The following is a 20,198-nucleotide window of genomic DNA, read 5'->3' on the forward strand; positions in this document are numbered from 1 at the left end:
ACCCCATCCCTCCATTACCACCACATCTCTCCATTACCACCACATCCCTCCACTATCACCCCATCCCTCCATTACCACCACATTCCTCCATTATCACCCCATTCCTCCATTACCACCACATCCCTCCATTACCACACCATCCCTCCATTATCACCTCATCCCGCCATTAACGCCCCACCATCCATTATCACCCATCACTACATTATCACCCAATATATCAATTATCACCACATCCCTCCATTATCACCCCATCACCCCATCATCCATTATCATCCATTATCACCCCATCCTTCATGATCACCCCCATCTTTCCATGATCACCCCATCTCTCCATTATCAACTCATCATCCATTATCACACCATCCTCCATTATCACCCCCATCTCTCCATCATCACCCCATCATCCATTATCACCCCATCATCCATTATCACCCCGTCCCTCCATTATCACCCCCATCCCTCCATTATCACCCCATCCCTCCATTATCACCCCATCGTCCATTATCACCCCCATCCCTCCATTATCACCCCATCCCTCCATTTCCACCCCCATCCCTCTATTATCACCCCAACCATTCCTCTACACCCCATCCATCCTCTACAACCCATCCATCTTCTCCACCCCATCCATCCCTCTACACCCCCATCCATCCCTCTACACCCCCATCCATCCTCTACACCCCCATCCATCCTCTACACCCCCATCCATCCCTCTACACCCCCATCCTTCCTCTACACCCCCATCCATCTTCTCCACCCCATCCATCCCTCTACACCCCCATCCATCCCTCTACACCCCCATCCATCCCTCTACACCCCCATCCATCCTCTACACCCCCATCCATCCTCTACAACCCCATCCATCCTCTACACCCCCATCCATCCCTCTACACCCCCATCCCTCTACCCTCCCGTCCAGTCTCTCTGTCGGAGGGGTCGGTAGTGACCGTCTTCAGGACAGCAGTAGATTACCATGTCTGTGGGGATGACTGGACGATGGACCTCAGTCAACTGACCTGCTCTCAGCTCGGCCTAGGGTAAGGTCAGTAGTTATCTACGGCTACAGACACACGGCTACAGACACCCGGCTACAGACACACGGGTACAGACACCCGGCTACAGACACCCGGCTACAGACACCCGGCTACAGACACCCGGCTACAGACACCCGGCTACAGACACCCGGCTACAGACACCCGGCTACAGACACCCGGCTACAGACACCCGGCTACAGACACCCGGCTACAGACACCCGGCTACAGACACCCGGCTACAGACACACGGCTACAGACACCCGGCTACAGACACCCGGCTACAGACACCCGGCTACAGACACCCGGCTACAGACACCCGGCTACAGACACCCGGCTACAGACACCCGGCTACAGACACCCGGCTACAGACACCCGGCTACAGACACCCGGCTACAGACAACTGCTACAGACACCCGGCTACAGACACCCGGCTACAGACACCCGGCTACAGACACCCGGCTACAGACACACGGATACAGACACACGGCTACAGACACCCGGCTACAGACACCCGGCTACAGACACACGGCTACAGACACCCGGCTACAGACACCCGGCTACAGACACCCGGCTACAGACACACGGATACAGACACCCGGCTACAGACACCCGGCTACAGACACACGGCTACAGACACCCGGGTACAGACAACTGCTACAGACACCCGGCTACAGACACCCGGCTACAGACACAGGTTATCACCTGGTGTGTTTGTGGTTATCGCCTGGTGTGTGTGTGGTTATCTCCTGTTGTGTGTGTGGTTATCTCCTGTTGTGTGTGTGGTTATCTCCTGGTGTTTGTTTGCGTGGTTATCTCCTGGTGTGTGTTTGCGTGGTTATCTCCTGGTGTTTGTTTGCGTGGTTATCTCCTGGTGTGTGTTTGCGTGGTTATCTCCTGGTGTGTGTTTGCGTGGTTATCTCCTGGTGTGTGTTTGCTTGGTTATCTCCTGGTGTTTGTTTGCGTGGTTATCTCCTGGTGTGTGTTTGCATGGTTATCTCCTGGTGTGTGTGTTTGCGTGGTTATCTCCTGGTGTGTGTTTGCGTGGTTATCTCCTGGTGTTTGTTTGCGTGGTTATCTCCTGGTGTGTGTTTGCGTGGTTATCTCCTGGTGTGTGTTTGCGTGGTTATCTCCTGGTGTGTGTTTGCGTGGTTATCTCCTGGTGTTTGTTTGCGTGGTTATCTCCTGGTGTGTGTTTGCGTGGTTATCTCCTGGTGTGTGTTTGCGTGGTTATATCCTGGTGTGTGTGTTTGCGTGGTTATCTCCTGGTGTTTGTGTGGTCATCTCCTAGTGTGTGCGTGGTTATCTCCTAGTGTGTGCGTGGTTATCTCCTGGTGTGTGCGTGGTTATCTCCTGGTGTGTGCATGGTTATCTCCTAGTGTGTGTGTGTGGTTATCTCCCGGTGCGTGTGTGTGGTTATCTCCTGGTGTGTGTGGTTATCTCCTGGTGTGTGTGGTTATCTCCTGGTGTGTGTGTGTGGTTATCTCCTGGTGTGTGTGTGTGGTTATCTCCTGGTGTGTGTGTGTGGTTATCTCCTGGTGTGTGTGGTTATCTCCTGTGTTTTCCTCCAGAGCCCCAGCATCAGTAATTCTGGTTCCAGACCCTCCCAGTGTTCCAGGGAGGAGGAGGTGGCTTCATGTTCACCCTGACTGGAGACAGAGGAACGGCTCAGCTCTACAGGGCCTACTGGAGAAGAGAGGGTTGGACCACACACACCACACACACTTATATACACACCCACCACGCACACACACACACAACCACCAGACAGACACACACACACACACACACACACACACACACACACACACACACACAACCACCAGACACGCACACACACACCACACACTTATATACACACACACCACACACACTTATATACACCCCCACCACGCACACACACACACACAACCACCAGACACGCACACACACACCACACACTTATATACACACACACCACACACACTTATATACACCCCCACCACGCACACACACACACACAACCACCAGACACGCACACACACACCACACACTTATATACACACACACCACACACACTTATATACACACCCACCACGCACACACACACACACAACCACCAGACACGCACACACACACCACACACTTATATACACACACACCACACACACTTATATACACCCCCACCACGCACACACACACACACAACCACCAGACACGCACACACACCACACACTTATATACACACCACCACACACACACACACACACACACACACACACACACACACACACACACACATATATATATATATATATATATATATATATATATATATATATATATATATACAATATGCATATATTTCAGTCTCTTGATGTGCAAAACTGATAGAGACATATCCCAAGCGACTTACAGCTGTAATCGCAGCAAAAGATGGCGCTACAAAGTATTAACTTAAGGGGGCTGAATAATTTTGCACGCCCAATTTTTCAGTTTTTGATTTCTTAAAAAAGTTTGAAATATCCAATAAATGTCGTTCCACTTCATGATTGTGCCCCACTTGTTGTTGATTCTTCACAAAAAAAAATACAGTTTTATATCTTTATGTTTGAAGCCTGAAACGTGGCAAAAGGTCGCAAAGTTCAAGGGGGCCGAATACTTTCGCCCCACACCTGGGGGAAACGGACAGTAAAAGTGTTCTCTCTCTGTCTCTAGACATGCCTGTTTCTCCAGGAAGAGAGTGTCTCTACACTGCACCAAAGAAGGTGAGAGACGATGTCTGCTAGGTGGCAAAAACTCTCCTCCCTCCAGACTATAGCCTGGTAGTGTTGTCTACAGTCTAACTCTCTCTCTCCTCCCTCCAGACTGTAGCCTGGTAGTGTTGTCTACAGTCAAACTCTCTCTCTCCTCCCTCCAGACTATAGCCTGGTAGTGTTGTCTACAGTCTAACTCTCCTCCCTCCAGACTATAGCCTGGTAGTGTTGTCTACAGTCTAACTCTCCTACCTCCAGACTGTAGCCTGGTAGTGTTGTCTACAGTCTAACTCTCCTCCCTCCAGACTGTAGCCTGGTAGAGTTGTCTACAGTCTAACTCTCCTCCCTCCAGACTATAGCCTGGTAGTGTTGTCTACAGTCTAACTCTCTCTCTCCTCCCTCCAGACTATAGCCTGGTAGTGTTGTCTACAGTCTAACTCTCCTCCCTCCAGACTGTAGCCTGGTAGTGTTGTCTACAGTCTAACTCTCCTCCCTCCAGACTGTAGCCTGGTAGTGTTGTCTACAGTCTAACTCTCTCTCTCCTCCCTCCAGACAAGCCTAGTAGTGTTGTCTACAGTCTAACTCTCTCCTCCCACCAGACTGTAGCCTGGTAGTGTTGTCTACAGTCTAACTCTCCTCCCTCCAGACTGTAGCCTGGTAGTGTTGTCTACAGTCTAACTCTCTCCTCCCACCAGACTGTAGCCTGGTAGTGTTGTCTACAGTCTATCTCTCCTCCCTCCAGACTGTAGCCTGGTAGTGTTGTCTACAGTCTAACTCTCCTCCCTCCAGACTATAGCCTGGTAGTGTTGTCTACAGTCTAACTCTCTCCTCCCTCCAGACTGTAGCCTGGTAGTGTTGTCTACAGTCTAACTCTCTCCTCCCTCCAGACTGTAGCCTGGTAGTGTTGTCTACAGTCTAACTCTCTCCTCCCTCCAGACTGTAGCCTGGTAGTGTTGTCTACAGTCTAACTCTCTCCTCCCACCAGACTGTAGCCTGGTAGTGTTGTCTACAGTCTAACTCTCCTCCCTCCCGACTGTAGCCTGGTAGTGTTGTCTACAGTTTAACTCTCTCCTTCCTCCAGACTGTAGCCTGGTTGTGTTGTCTACAGTCTAACTCTCCTCCCTCCAGACTATAGCCTGGTAGTGTTGTCTACAGTCTAACTCTCTCCTCCCTCCAGACTATAGCCTGGTAGTGTTGTCTACACTCTAACTCTCTCTCTCCTCCCTCCAGACTATAGCCTGGTAGTGTTGTCTACAGTCTAACTCTCTCCTCCCTCCAGACTGTAGCCTGGTAGTGTTGTCTACAGTCTAACTCTCCTCCCTCCAGACTGTAGCCTGGTAGTGTTGTCTACAGTCTAACTCTCTCCTCCCTCCAGACTGTGGCCTACGCCCGGCCGTTCGTCTGTATAAGCGTATTCTGGGTGGCAGGGTGTCCAGGCCAGGGAGGTGGCCTTGGCAGTGTTCTCTCCAATCAGATCCTAGTGGACATATCTGTGGGTGCGTCCTCATTGGGAAGAAATGGGCACTTACTGTCGCTCACTGCTTTGAAGGGTGAGTTATTCTTTCATTCTACATTACTTTGATCTCTCTCTTCTCCCTTCCTCACGTCTAACTGTCATCTTTCTTCCTCTCTTCTCCCTTCCTCACGTCTAACTGTCATCTTTCTTCCTCTCTTCTCCCTTCCTCACGTCTAACTGTCATCTTTCTTCCTCTCTTCTCCCTTCCTCACGTCTAACTGTCATCTTTCTTCCTCTCTTCTCCCTTCCTCACGTCTAACTGTCATCTTTCTTCCTCTCTTCTCCCTTCCTCACGTCTAACTGTCATCTTTCTTCCTCTCTTCTCCAGACGTGAGAGTGCAGACCTATGGAAGGTAGTCCTGGGCATCAACAACCTGGACCACCCGTCCCCCTACCTGCAGACCAGAGGTGTAGAGTCCATCATTGTTCACCCTCGCTATAACCGTGCCGTGGTCGACTATGACATCAGCGTGGTTGAGCTGGACAGGGAGGTGGAGGTTACCAGTTACGTTCGACCGGTGTGTCTTCCCGGTAACGGACAGTTACCGCAGCCTGATACCTACTGTTATATTACTGGATGGGGTCACATGGGTAACAGGAGTGAGTTTGATACCTATGGTTCACCATACATACTGTACATACACACACAGTAATGCTTTCTCTCTATCACCATACATACTGTACATACACACACAGTAATGCTTTCTCTCTATCACCATACATACTGTATATATACACACACACAGTAATGCTTTCTCTCTATCACCATACATACTGTACATACACACACAGTAATGCTTTCTCTCTATCACCATACATACTGTACATACACACACAGTAATGCTTTCTCTCTATCACCATACATACTGTACATACACACACAGTAATGCTTTCTCTCTATCACCATACATACTGTACATACACAGACAGTAATGCTTTCTCTCTATCACCATACATACTGTACATACACACACAGTAATGCTTTCTCTCTATCACCATACATACTGTACATACACACACAGTAATGCTTTCTCTCTATCACCATACATACTGTACATACACACACAGTAATGCTTTCTCTCTATCACCAAACATACTGTACATACACACACAGTAATGCTTTCTCTCTATCACCAAACATACTGTACATACACACACAGTAATTCTCTCTCTATCACCATACATACTGTACATACACACAGTAATGCTTTCTCTCTATCACCATACATACTGTACATACACACACAGTAATTCTCTCTCTATCCTAGTGGTTAGAGCGTTGGACTAGTAACCGAAAGGTTGCAAGTTCAAAAACCCGAGCTGACAAGGTACAAATCTGTCGTTCTGCCTCTGAACAAGGCAGTTAACCCACTGTTCCCTGGTAGGCCGTCATTGAAAATAAGAGTTTGTTCTTAACAACTTCTTAGGGCTGAGATCCCGTTAACAGCCAGTGAAAGTGCAGGGCGCCAAATTCAAACAACAGAAATCTCATAATTATAATTCCTCAAACATACATGCATCTTATATCATTTTAAAGGTAATCTTGTTGTTAATCCCACCACAGTGTCCGATTTCAAATAGGCTTTACAGCGAAAGCACCACAACCGATTATGTTAGGTCAGAGCCAAGTCACAGAAAAGCACAGCCATTTTTCCAGCCAAATTGTGGAGTCACAAAAATCAAAAATAGAGATAGAATGAATCACTAACCTTTGAGGATCTTCATCAGATGACACTCATAGGACTTCATGTTACACAATACTTGTATGTTTTGTTCGATAAAGTTCATATTTATATAAAAAAAATCTCAGTACACATTGGCGCGTTATGTTCAGTAGTTCCAAAAACATCCGGTGATTTTGCAGAGAGCCACGTCAATTTACAGAAAGTCTCATAATAAATGTTGATGAAAATACAAGTGTTATACATGGCACTTTAGATACACTTCTCCTTAATGCAACCGCTGTGTCAGATTTCAAAAAGGCTTTACGGAAAAAGCAAACCATGCAATAATCTGAGTACCACGCTCAGAGAACCAACAAGCCAAAAGGATATCTGCCATATTGTGCAGTAAGTCAGAAATAACATTATACATATTCACTTACCTTTGATGATCTTCATCAGAATGCACTCCCAGGAATCCCAGTTCCACAATAAATGTTTGTTTTGTTCGATAATGTCCATCATTTATGTCCAAATTCCTCCTTATTAGCGCGTTCAGCCCAGTAATCCAACTTCAGGACGCACGAGCAGACGCAAAGTCAAGAAGTTCTGTTACAGTTTGTAGAAACATGTCAAACGATGTATAGAATCAATCTTTAGGATGTTTTTATCATAAATCTTCAATAATGTTTCAACCGGAGAATTCCTTTGTCTGTAGAATTGCAATGGAACAGAGCTCTCTCTCAATTTGTAAGTCGCTCTGGATAAGAGCGTCTGCTAAATGACTTAAATGTAAATGTGAACGAGCGTCATGAGCATTCTGGCAGACACCTGACTCATTCCCCTCTCATTCAGCCCCACTTCACAGTAGAAGCATCAAATTGGTTCCAAAGACTGTTGACATCTAGTGGAAGCCTTAGGAAGTACAACATGACCAATATCCCACTGTATCTTCAATAAGGGCTGAGTTGAAAGACGACCAACCTCAGATTTCCCACTTCCTGGTTGGATTTTTTTCTCAGGTTTTTGCCATATGAGTTCTGTTATACTCACAGACATCATTCAAACCGTTTTAGAAACTTCAGGGTGTTTTCTATCCAAATATACTAATAATATGCATATATTAGCAGTTTATTCTAGGCACCTTATTCATCCAAGCTACTCAATACTGCCCCCAGCCATAATAAGTTTTAATTAACTGACTTGCCTAGTTAAAAAAAGGTCAAATTAAAAAATATATATATACATACTGTATATACACACACAGTAATACTCTCTCTCTCTCTGTGTCTCTCTCAAATCTTGCTGCTTTGACTGCACACTGGTATTTCACCTAACTCTCTCGCTCTCTCGCTCTCTCGCTCTCTCGCTCTCTCTCCATAGTGCCCTTCAAACTCCAGGAGGGAGAAGTAAGGATCATCAGTCTGTCTCAGTGTCAGAGTTACTTTGATATGAAGACCATCACCACCAGGATGCTTTGTGCTGGATACGAGGCTGGCACCGTGGACTCTTGCATGGTGAGTAGCAGGAGGAGCACTTCTGACTTTTTCCCCACAGACAATAAGGCTAATTGATAATAGACTGGAGTTAGTCGTCCCACATCTACAACACAGCGCATTCGGAAGGTATACAGACCACTTGACTTTTTCCACATTTTGTTACATTACAGCCTTACTCTAAAATGTTTTAAATTGGGTTTTTTTCATCATCAATCTAAAAAAAATCACGTTTATAAAAACTGAAATATCACATTTACATAAGTATCTAGACCCTTTACTCAGTACTTTGTTGAAGCACCTTTGGCAGCGATTACAGCCTCCAGTCTTCTTGGGTATGACTACATGCTTGGTACACCTGTATTTGGGGAGTTTCTCCCATTCTTCTCTGCAGATCCTCTCAAGCTCTGTCAGGTTGTTTGGGGAGAGACTTTTCCCTAAGCCACTCCTGCGTTGTCTTGTCTGTGTGCTTAGGGTTGTTGTCCTGTTGGAAGGTGAACCTTTGCCCCAGTCTGAAGTCCTGAGAGCTCTGGAGCAGGTTTTCATCAAGGATCTCTCTTTACTTTGCTTTGTCCATCTTTCCCTCAATCCTGACTAGTCTCCCAGTCCCTGCCGATGGACAAACATCCACAGCATGATGCTGCCACCACCATGCTTCACCGTAGGGATGGTGCCAGGTTTCCTCCAGATGTGATTCACTGTTGGTTTCATCAGACCAGAGAATCTTGTTTCTCATGGTCTGAGAGTCTTTAGGTGCCTTTTATCAAACTCCAAACGGGCTGTCATGTGCCTTTTACTGATCTGGCCACTCTACCCTAAAGGCCTGATTGGTGGAGTGCTGAAGAGATGGTTGTCCTTCTGGAAGGTTCTCCCATCTCCACAGAGGAACTCTGAAGCTCTGTCAGAGTGACCATTGGGTTCTTGGTCACCTCCCTGACCAAGGAAGGCCCTTCTCCCCCGATTGCTCAGTTTGGCCAGGTGGCCATCTCTAGGAAGAGCCTTGGTGGTTCTAAACTTCTTCTATTTAAGAATGATGGAGGCCACTAAACTACTACCACTTGAATAAAGAACAGTATCATCTGCATACGTCCTCTGTTTCAATAAGATCCCCAACGTTGTTGATATACAAAATGAACAACAGTGGGCCCAAAATAGACCCTTGCGGAACACCTGAGCACAGCTCTATGGACTCAGATTTACAATCATCTGCCATTACACATTGTGTACGATTTGATAGGTAATTTATAAACCAATCGAGAGCATGACCAGTAAATCCACAACATTTTAACCTTTACACTAACACAGCATGGTCCACAGTGTCAAAAGCTTTCACACAAATAAATCAAATCAGACACACAATGTAACTTCTTATCAAGAGCACAGTGGCTGTCATTTAATACCTTCAATGTTGCTGAAACAGTGCTGTGGCCAGACCTAAAACCTGACTGCATTCCATTTAAGATGTTGTATTCTTGGAAGTCGGCCTTTACCTGCCTACTAACTAAGGACTCCAGGATTATTTTGATATGGGTCGATATTTGTCAAGTAGCGAGGGATCCCCTCCCTCATGAGGCTGTACAAACGCAGATCTCCCCCTCCCTCATGAGGACGTACAAAAGCAGATCTCCCCACCCTCATGAGGCCGTACAAACGCAGATCTCCCCTCCGTCATGAGGCCATACAAAGGCAGATCTCCCCTCCCTCATGAGGCCGTACAAAAGCAGAAAATAGCAGATCTCCCCTCCCTCAGGAGAGGCCACACAAAAGCAGATCTCCCCTCCCTCAGGAGAGGCCACACAAAAGCAGATCTCCCCTCCCTCAGGAGAGGCCACACAAAAGCAGATCTCCCCTCCCTCATGAGTCCGTACAGAAGCAGATATCCCCCTCCCCCATAAGGCCGTACAGAAGCAGATCTCCCCTCCCTCATGAGGCCGTACAAAAGCAGATATCCCCTCCCTCATGAGGCCGTACAAAAGCAGATATCCCCTCCCTCATGAGGCCGTACAAAAGCAGATCTCCCCTCCCTCATGAGGCCGTACAGAAGCAGATATCCCCCTCCCCCATAAGGCCGTACAGAAGCAGATCTCCCCTCCCTCATGAGGCCGTACAAAAGCAGATCTCCCCCTCCCTCAGGAGAGGCCGTACAAAAGCAGATCTCCCCTCCCTCAGGAGAGGCCGCACAAAAGCAGATCTCCCCTCCCACAGGAGAGGCCGTACAAAAGCAGATCTCCCCCTCCCTCATGAGGACGTACAATAGCAGATCCTCCCCTCCCTCATGAGGCCGTACAAACGCAGATCTCCCCTCCCTCATGAGGCCGTACAAACGCAGATCTCCCCTCCCTCATGAGGCCATACAAAGGCAGATCTCCCCTCCCTCATGAGGCCGTACAAACGCAGATCACCTCTCCCTCATGAGGCCATACAAAGGCAGATCTCCCCTCCCTCATGAGGCCGTACAAAAGCAGATCTCCCCTCCCTCAGGAGAGGCCACACAAAAGCAGATCTCCCCTCCCTCAGGAGAGGCCGCACAAAAGCAGATCTCCCCTCCCTCAGGAGAGGCCGCACAAAAGCAGATCTCCCCTCCCTCAGGAGAGGCCGCACAAAAGCAGATCTCCCCCTCCCTCATGAGGACGTACAATAGCAGATCCTCCCCTCCCTCATGAGGCCGTACAAACGCAGATCTCCCCTCCCTCATGAGGCCGTACAAACGCAGATCTCCCCTCCCTCATGAGGCCATACAAAAGCAGATCTCCCCTCCCACAGGAGAGGCCGTACAAAAGCAGATCTCCCCCTCCCTCATGAGGCCGTACAAAAGCAGTTCTCCCCTCCCTCAGGAGAGGCCACACAAAAGCAGATCTCCCCTCCCTCAGGAGAGGCCACACAAAAGCAGATCTCCCTTCCCTCAGGAGAGGCCACACAAAAGCAGATCTCCCCTCCCTCAGGAGAGGCCACACAAAAGCAGATCTCCCCTCCCTCAGGAGAGGCCACACAAAAGCAGATCTCCCCTCCCTCAGGAGAGGCCACACAAAAGCAGATCTCCCTCCCTCAGGAGAGGCCACACAAAAGCAGATCTCCCTCCCTCAGGAGAGGCCACACAAAAGCAGATCTCCCCTCCCTCAGGAGAGGCCACACAAAAGCAGATCTCCCCTCCCTCAGGAGAGGCCATACAAAGGCAGATCTCCCCTCCCTCATGAGGCCGTACAAAAGCAGATCTCCCCTCCCTCAGGAGAGGCCACACAAAAGCAGATCTCCCCTCCCTCAGGAGAGGCCACACAAAAGCAGATCTCCCCTCCCTCAGGAGAGGCCGCACAAAAGCAGATCTCCCTTCCCTCAGGAGAGGCCACACAAAAGCAGATCTCCCTTCCCTCAGGAGAGACCACACAAAAGCAGATCTCCCCTCCCTCAGGAGAGGCCACACAAAAGCAGATCTCCCCTCCCTCAGGAGAGGCCACACAAAAGCAGATCTCCCCTCCCTCATGAGGCCATACAAAGGCAGATCTCCCCTCCCTCATGAGGCCGTACAAACGCAGATCACCTCTCCCTCATGAGGCCATACAAAGGCAGATCTCCCCTCCCTCATGAGGCCGTACAAAAGCAGATCTCCCCTCCCTCAGGAGAGGCCACACAAAAGCAGATCTCCCTCCCTCAGGAGAGGCCGCACAAAAGCAGATCTCCCTCCCTCAGGAGAGGCCGCACAAAAGCAGATCTCCCCTCCTCAGGAGAGGCCGCACAAAAGCAGATCTCCCCCTCCCTCATGAGGACGTACAATAGCAGATCCTCCCCTCCCTCATGAGGCCGTACAAACGCAGATCTCCCCTCCCTCATGAGGCCGTACAAACGCAGATCTCCCCTCCCTCATGAGGCCGTACAAACGCAGATCTCCCCTCCCTCATGAGGCCATACAAAAGCAGATCTCCCCTCCCTCAGGAGAGGCCGCACAAAAGCAGATCTCCCCTCCCACAGGAGAGGCCGTACAAAAGCAGATCTCCCCCTCCCTCAGGAGAGGCCGTACAAAAGCAGATCTCCCCCTCCCTCAGGAGAGGCCACACAAACGCAGATCTCCCCTCCCTCATGAGGCCGTACAAACGCAGATCTCCCCTCCCTCATGAGGCCGTACAAAAGCAGTTCTCCCCTCCCTCAGGAGAGGCCACACAAAAGCAGATCTCCCCTCCCTCAGGAGAGGCCACACAAAAGCAGATCTCCCCTCCCTCAGGAGAGGCCACACAAAAGCAGATCTCCCCTCCCTCAGGAGAGGCCACACAAAAGCAGATCTCCCCTCCTCAGGAGAGGCCACACAAAAGCAGATCTCCCCTCCCTCAGGAGAGGCCACACAAAAGCAGATCTCCCCTCCCTCAGGAGAGGCCACACAAAAGCAGATCTCCCTTCCCTCAGGAGAGACCACACAAAAGCAGATCTCCCCTCCCTCAGGAGAGGCCACACAAAAGCAGATCTCCCCTCCCTCAGGAGAGGCCACACAAAAGCAGATCTCCCTTCCCTCAGGAGAGGCCACACAAAAGCAGATCTCCCTTCCCTCAGGAGAGGCCACACAAAAGCAGATCTCCCTTCCCTCAGGAGAGGCCACACAAAAGCAGATTTCCATAACTTGGGGATTTCCTTAACATCAAGCGTGAGGTTATAAATAATCATTAAGGGGGAGCAATGATGTCTGTGGCTAGGTGTAGGAGGCGGGTGTCTAGTTCATCAGGGCCAGGGGATTTTTTTCCATCAATTTCTTTCAGGGTTTTACACACTTCTGAAAAGGAGAACCTGGTGTACACAGGGGTGTCCAGTAAATTCATAGCTCAACCTTTGACCTATTCAAATAAACTGCCTGCATCTAGAAAGTACTGATTCAAGGCTTTCAGAATCTCTCTGTGTGTCGACCAACAATTGTTTAGGAAGCTGTGTATCTTTTTTGCACTCCAAACCCTTCACTACTTGCCAGAATTTGGATGGATTATTTAAATTATGTGAAGTAGATTTCAGGTAGTGGTCTGCTTTCAATTTACGGATCATCCATATTTCGAAGACGTTTAAAAGCCTTTTAAACTTATATCCAATCAATTTAATTTACCACAGGTGGACTTCAAGTTGTAGAGAAACTTCTCAAGGATGATCAATGGAAACAGGATGCACCTGAGCTAAATTTTAAGTCTCATAGCAAAGGGTCTGAATATTTATGTAAGTAAGGTTATTTATTTGTAATACATTTGCATTTTTTCCAGCTTTGTCATTATGGGACTTTGTGATGTCATTATGGGTCATTGTGATGTCATTATAGGGCATTGTGATGTCATTATGGGGCATTGTGATGTCATTATGGGGCATTGTGATGTCATTGCGGGGTATTGTGATGACATTATGGGGTATTGTGATGACATTATGGGGTATTGTGATGAGCACAAAAACAACAATTTAATCCATTTTAGAACAAGGCTGTAATGTAACAAAATGTGGAAAAAGTGAAGGGGTCTGAATACTTTTCGAAGGCACTGTGTGCAATTTAGCAGACACAATCTTGCCATTTCAATCGTTAGTTTCTACAGGACCATTATGGTTGATATTATTCCTGTCTCTGTCCCCCAGGGTGACAGTGGTGGTCCTCTGGTGTGTGAGGAGCCTAGTGGTGGGAGCTGGACCCTTTATGGCCTGACGTCCTGGGGTAGCGTGTGTTTCTCCAAAGTCCTGGGTCCTGGGGTCTACTCTAATGTTACACACTTCACACCCTGGATACACCGACAGATCTACCTTCACACCTTCCATCTACACTGATACAGACAGACCTCCCCACCTTCCATCTACACTGATAGACAGACCTCCCCACCTTCCATCTACACTGATACAGACAGACCTCCACACCTTCCATCTACACTGATACAGACAGACCTCCCCACCTTCCATCTACACTGATACAGACAGACCTCCACACCTTCCATCTACACTGATACAGACAGACCTCCCCACCTTCCATCTACACTGATACAGACAGACCTCCCCACCTTCCATCTACACTGATACAGACAGACCTCCCCACCTTCCATCTACACTGATACAGACAGACCTCCACACCTTCCATCTACACTGATACAGACAGACCTCCACACCTTCCATCTACACTGATACAGACAGACCTCCCCACCTTCCATCTACACTGATACAGACAGACCTCCCCACCTTCCATCTACACTGATACAGACAGACCTCCACACCTTCCATCTACACTGATACAGACAGACCTCCACACCTTCCATCTACACTGATACAGACAGACCTCCCCACCTTCCATCTACACTGATACAGACAGACCTCCACACCTTCCATCTACACTGATACAGACAGACCTCCCCACCTTCCATCACACTGATATAGACAGACCTCCCCACCTTCCATCACACTGATACAGACAGACCTCCCCACCTTCCATCTACACTGATACAGACAGACCTCCACACCTTCCATCTACACTGATATAGACAGACCTCCCCACCTTCCATCTACACTGATACAGACAGACCTCCCCACCTTCCATCTACACTGATACAGACAGACCTCCCCACCTTCCATCTACACTGATACAGACAGACCTCCCCACCTTCCATCTACACTGATACAGACAGACCTCCCCACCTTCCATCTACACTGATACAGACAGACCTCCACACCTTCCATCTACACTGATATAGACAGACCTCCCCACCTTCCATCTACACTGATACAGACAGACCTCCACACCTTCCATCTACACTGATACAGACAGACCTCCCCACCTTCCATCTACACTGATACAGACAGACCTCCACACCTTCCATCTACACTGATATAGACAGACCTCCCCACCTTCCATCTAGAACAACAACAACCCCGGAGGAGTGTGAAACCAACGAGACGTTTGGTGATGTCCCTTCCTCTTCCTGTGGCCCCCAACATTCCAAACAGGAAGTGAAGTGTATTTTGGGAGGAGTCTGGAGTCTGTTGGATGTGATGACGTCATCATCGCCACTCTGTCACACTTCTTACACACAACATACGTGTTGCACACACTTTACGTGACACACAGCCTCTCTCCCTCAACACGTGTTGCACACACTTTATGTGACACAGCCTCTCTCCCTCAACACGTATGTGTGCTTATGTCTGTTCTTAACGTGTGTGTGTTCTAAACGTGTGTGTGTTCTAAATGTGTGTGTGTTCTAAACGTGTGTGTGTGTGTGTTACCTGTAGTGAATATGAGTGTTGAGAGACAGTGTGTGGGTGTGTGTGTGTGTTCGTTCATCCTATAACATAATGAGAAACCTTCAGTACATTTAGCCACTGTGGGGCGCTGCTGTAACAGCAAAGGCCCTGCTGTTTAAATACAAGCTGTGTGTGTGTTTATGCTTTCAATGTCTGTATGATACATTCCAGTTGTTTGTAATTTTCTAAGAGTATTTTTCTACTGCTTTTTGTATGTGGTGTGAGTGTGTGGGGGGGGCCATGTGTATTTGTGTGTGTGTGGGGCGTGTGTATTGTGTGTGTGTGTGTGAGCACGTTTTAGTCCCTATAGTGACGGGGGCTTTCTGGCCCCTTCCCTGTCACTACACAGTGATAATGTATACTATAGGACATAGGTACTGTCCATGGATAATGCTGTAGCTATATATGTATATATATATGATAGATAATGTTTAAAGCTGTCTGACATACTCGTGTCTGTGTGTAAAAGTAGGGCTTTGTCCCAAATGGCACCCTACTCCCTATATACTCCTTAGTAATGACACCCTATTCCCTATATACTCCTTAGTAATGACACCCTATTCCCTATATAATCCTTAGTAATGGCACCCTATTCCCTATATACTCCTTAGTAATGACACCCTATTCCTATATACTCCTTAGTAATGACACCCTATTCGCTATTTAATGCAGTAGTAATGACACCCTATTCCCTATATAATCCTTAGTAATGACACCCTATTCCCTATATAATGCAGTAGTAATAACACCCTATTCCCTATATACTCCTTAGTAATGACACCCTATTCCCTATATAATCCTTAGTAATGACACCCTATTCCTATATAATCCTTAGTAATGGCACCCTATTCCCTATATAATCCTTAGTAATGACACCCTATTCCCTATATAATCCTTAGTAATGACACCCTATTCCCTATATAATCCTTAGTAATGGCACCCTATTCCCTATATAATGCAGTAGTAATAACACCCTATTCCCTATATACTCCTTAGTAATGACACCCTATTCCCTATATAATCCTTAGTAATGGCACCCTATTCCCTATATAATCCTTAGTAATGACACCCTATTCCCTATGTAATCCTTAGTAATGACACCCTATTCCTATATACTCCTTAGTAATGGCACCCTATTCCCTATATACTCCTTAGTAATGGCACCCTATTCCCTATATAATCCTTAGTAATGGCACCCTATTCCCTATATAATCCTTAGTAATGGCACCCTATTCCCTATGTAATCCTTAGTAATGACACCCTATTCCTATATACTCCTTAGTAATGGCACCCTATTCTCTATATACTCCTTAGTAATGGCACCCTATTCCCTATATAATCCTTAGTAATGGCACCCTATTCCCTATATAATCCTTAGTAATGGCACCCTATTCCCTATGTAATCCTTAGTAATGACACCCTATTCCTATATACTCCTTAGTAATGGCACCCTATTCCCTATATAATCCTTAGTAATGGCACCCTATTCCCTATATAATCCTTAGTAATGACACCCTATTCCCTATATAATCCTTAGTAATGACACCCTATTCCCTATATAATCCTTAGTAATGACACCCTATTCCTATATAATCCTTAGTAATAACACCCTATTCCCTATATAATCCTTAGTAATGACACCCTATTCCCTATATAATGCAGTAGTAATGACACCCTATTCCCTATATACTCCTTAGTAATGACACCCTATTCCCTATATAATCCTTAGTAATGACACCCTATTCCTATATACTCCTTAGTAATGACACCCTATTCCCTATATAATGCAGTAGTAATGACACCCTATTCCCTATATAATGCAGTAGTAATGACACCCTATTCCCTATATACTCCTTAGTAATGACACCCTATTCCCTATATAATGCAGTAGTAATGACACCCTATTCCCTATATAATCCTTAGTAATTAAACCCTATTCCCTATATACTCCTTAGTAATGACACCCTATTCCCTATATAATCCTTAGTAATGACACCCTATTCCCTATATAATGCAGTAGTAATGACACCCTATTCCCTATATAATGCAGTAGTAATGACACCCTATTCCCTATATACTCCTTAGTAATGACACCCTATTCCCTATATAATGCAGTAGTAATGACACCCTATTCCCTATATAATCCTTAGTAATGGCACCCTATTCCCTATATAATGCAGTAGTAATAACACCCTATTCCCTATATAATCCTTAGTAATGACACCCTATTCCCTATATAATGCAGTAGTAATAACACCCTATTCCCTATATAATCCTTAGTAATGACACCCTATTCCCTATATAATGCAGTAGTAATGACACGCTATTCCCTATATAATGCAGTAGTAATGACACCCTATTCCCTATATAATGCAGTAGTAATGACACCCTATTCCCTATATAATCCTTAGTAATGACACCCTATTCCCTATATACTCCTTAGTAATGACACCCTATTCCCTATATAATGCAGTAGTAATGACACCCTATTCCCTATATAATGCAGTAGTAATGACACCCTATTCCCTATATACTCCTTAGTAATGACACCCTATTCCCTATATAATCCTTAGTAATGACACCCTATTCCCTATATACTCCTTAGTAATGACACCCTATTCCTATATAATCCTTAGTAATAACACCCTATTCCCTATATAATCCTTAGTAATGACACCCTATTCCCTATATAATCCTTAGTAATGACACCCTATTCCCTATATAATCCTTAGTAATGACACCCTATTCCCTATATAATCCTTAGTAATGGCACCCTATTCCCTATATAATCCTTAGTAATGGCACCCTATTCCCTATGTAATCCTTAGTAGACACCCTATTCCCTATATAATCCTTAGTAATGACACCCTATTCCCTATATAATCCTTAGTAATGGCACCCTAATCCCTATATACTCCTTAGTAATGACACCCTATTCCCTATATAATCCTTAGTAATGACACCCTATTCCCTATATAATCCTTAGTAATGACACCCTATTCCCTATATAATCCTTAGTAATGACATGCTATTCCCTATATAATCCTTAGTAATGACACCCTATTCATATATAATGCAGTTGTCCACAAAGGGAATAGAGTACATTTGGGACAGGCCCCATATATATGTCTTTATATCCTGTCTCACTATTAAACACTGGAAAAATATACACACCTCATATCTGTGATGTTCTCGTTTCTAACATACACACACACACACACACACACCATGAACACAAACACCATGAACACACACACACACACACCATGAACACACACACACACACACACCATGAACACAGACACACCCACACACCATGAACACACACACCATGAACACACGCACACACAACATGAACACACACACCATGAACACACGCACACACAACATGAACACACGCACACACAACATGAACACACACCATGAACACACACACACCATGAACACACACACCATGAACACACACACCATGAACACACACACACACACACCATGAACACACACTATGAATACACACACACACACCATGAACACACACACCATAAACACACACAATGAACACACACACACACCATGAACACATACACCATGAACACACACACTATGAACAAACACACACACACACACACACACACACACACACACACACACACACACACACACACACACACACACACACCATGAACACACACTATGAATACACACACACACACACACACACACACACACACACCATGAACACACACACACACCATGAACACACACACACACCATGAACACACACACACACACCTTGAAAACACACACACACATCTTGAACACACACACGAACACACACACACACCATGAACACACACTATGAATACACACACACACACACACCATGAACACACACACCATAAGCACACACAATAAACACACACACACACACACACACACACACACGAACACACACACCATGAACAAACACACCATGAACAAACACACACACACACACCATGAACACATACACCATGAACACACACACCATGAACAAACACACCATGAACACACACACCATGAACACACACCATGAACACACACACACACCATGAACACACACACCATGAACACACACACACCATGAACACACACACACACACACACACACACACACACACACACACACACACACACACACACACACACACACACACACACACACACACACAATGAACACACACACACACACAATGAACACACACACACACACCATGAACACACACACACACACACACACCATGAACACACACTATCAACACACACGCACACACCACCATCACACACGCACACACCACCATGAACACATACACATACACCATGAACACACACACATGAACACACAAACACACACAAAATGAACACACACACACCATTAACACACACTATGTATACACACACACACACACACCATGAACACACACACCATGAACACACACAATGAACACACACACACACACACACCATGAACACATACACCATGAACA

General features: G+C 46.5%; 1 protein-coding gene across 1 annotated transcript in view; it reads left to right on the plus strand.

Annotated features, from left to right (window-relative positions):
• corin (corin, serine peptidase) overlaps positions 1 to 18,919 on the plus strand; it is a 136,220-nt gene extending 117,301 nt beyond the window's left edge. The window contains 7 exon segments of the mRNA XM_064940870.1: positions 920 to 1,037; positions 2,603 to 2,731; positions 3,729 to 3,778; positions 5,142 to 5,316; positions 5,611 to 5,882; positions 8,327 to 8,460; positions 14,026 to 18,919. Of these exon segments, the coding sequence (XP_064796942.1) occupies positions 920 to 1,037; positions 2,603 to 2,731; positions 3,729 to 3,778; positions 5,142 to 5,316; positions 5,611 to 5,882; positions 8,327 to 8,460; positions 14,026 to 14,211 (1,064 nt within the window). The 3' untranslated portion in view covers positions 14,212 to 18,919.
• The last annotated feature ends 1,279 nt before the right edge of the window (positions 18,920 to 20,198 follow it).

This window comes from Oncorhynchus masou, chromosome 27, assembly GCF_036934945.1.
Source record: "Oncorhynchus masou masou isolate Uvic2021 chromosome 27, UVic_Omas_1.1, whole genome shotgun sequence".
Classification (NCBI taxonomy): Eukaryota; Metazoa; Chordata; class Actinopteri; order Salmoniformes; family Salmonidae; genus Oncorhynchus; species Oncorhynchus masou.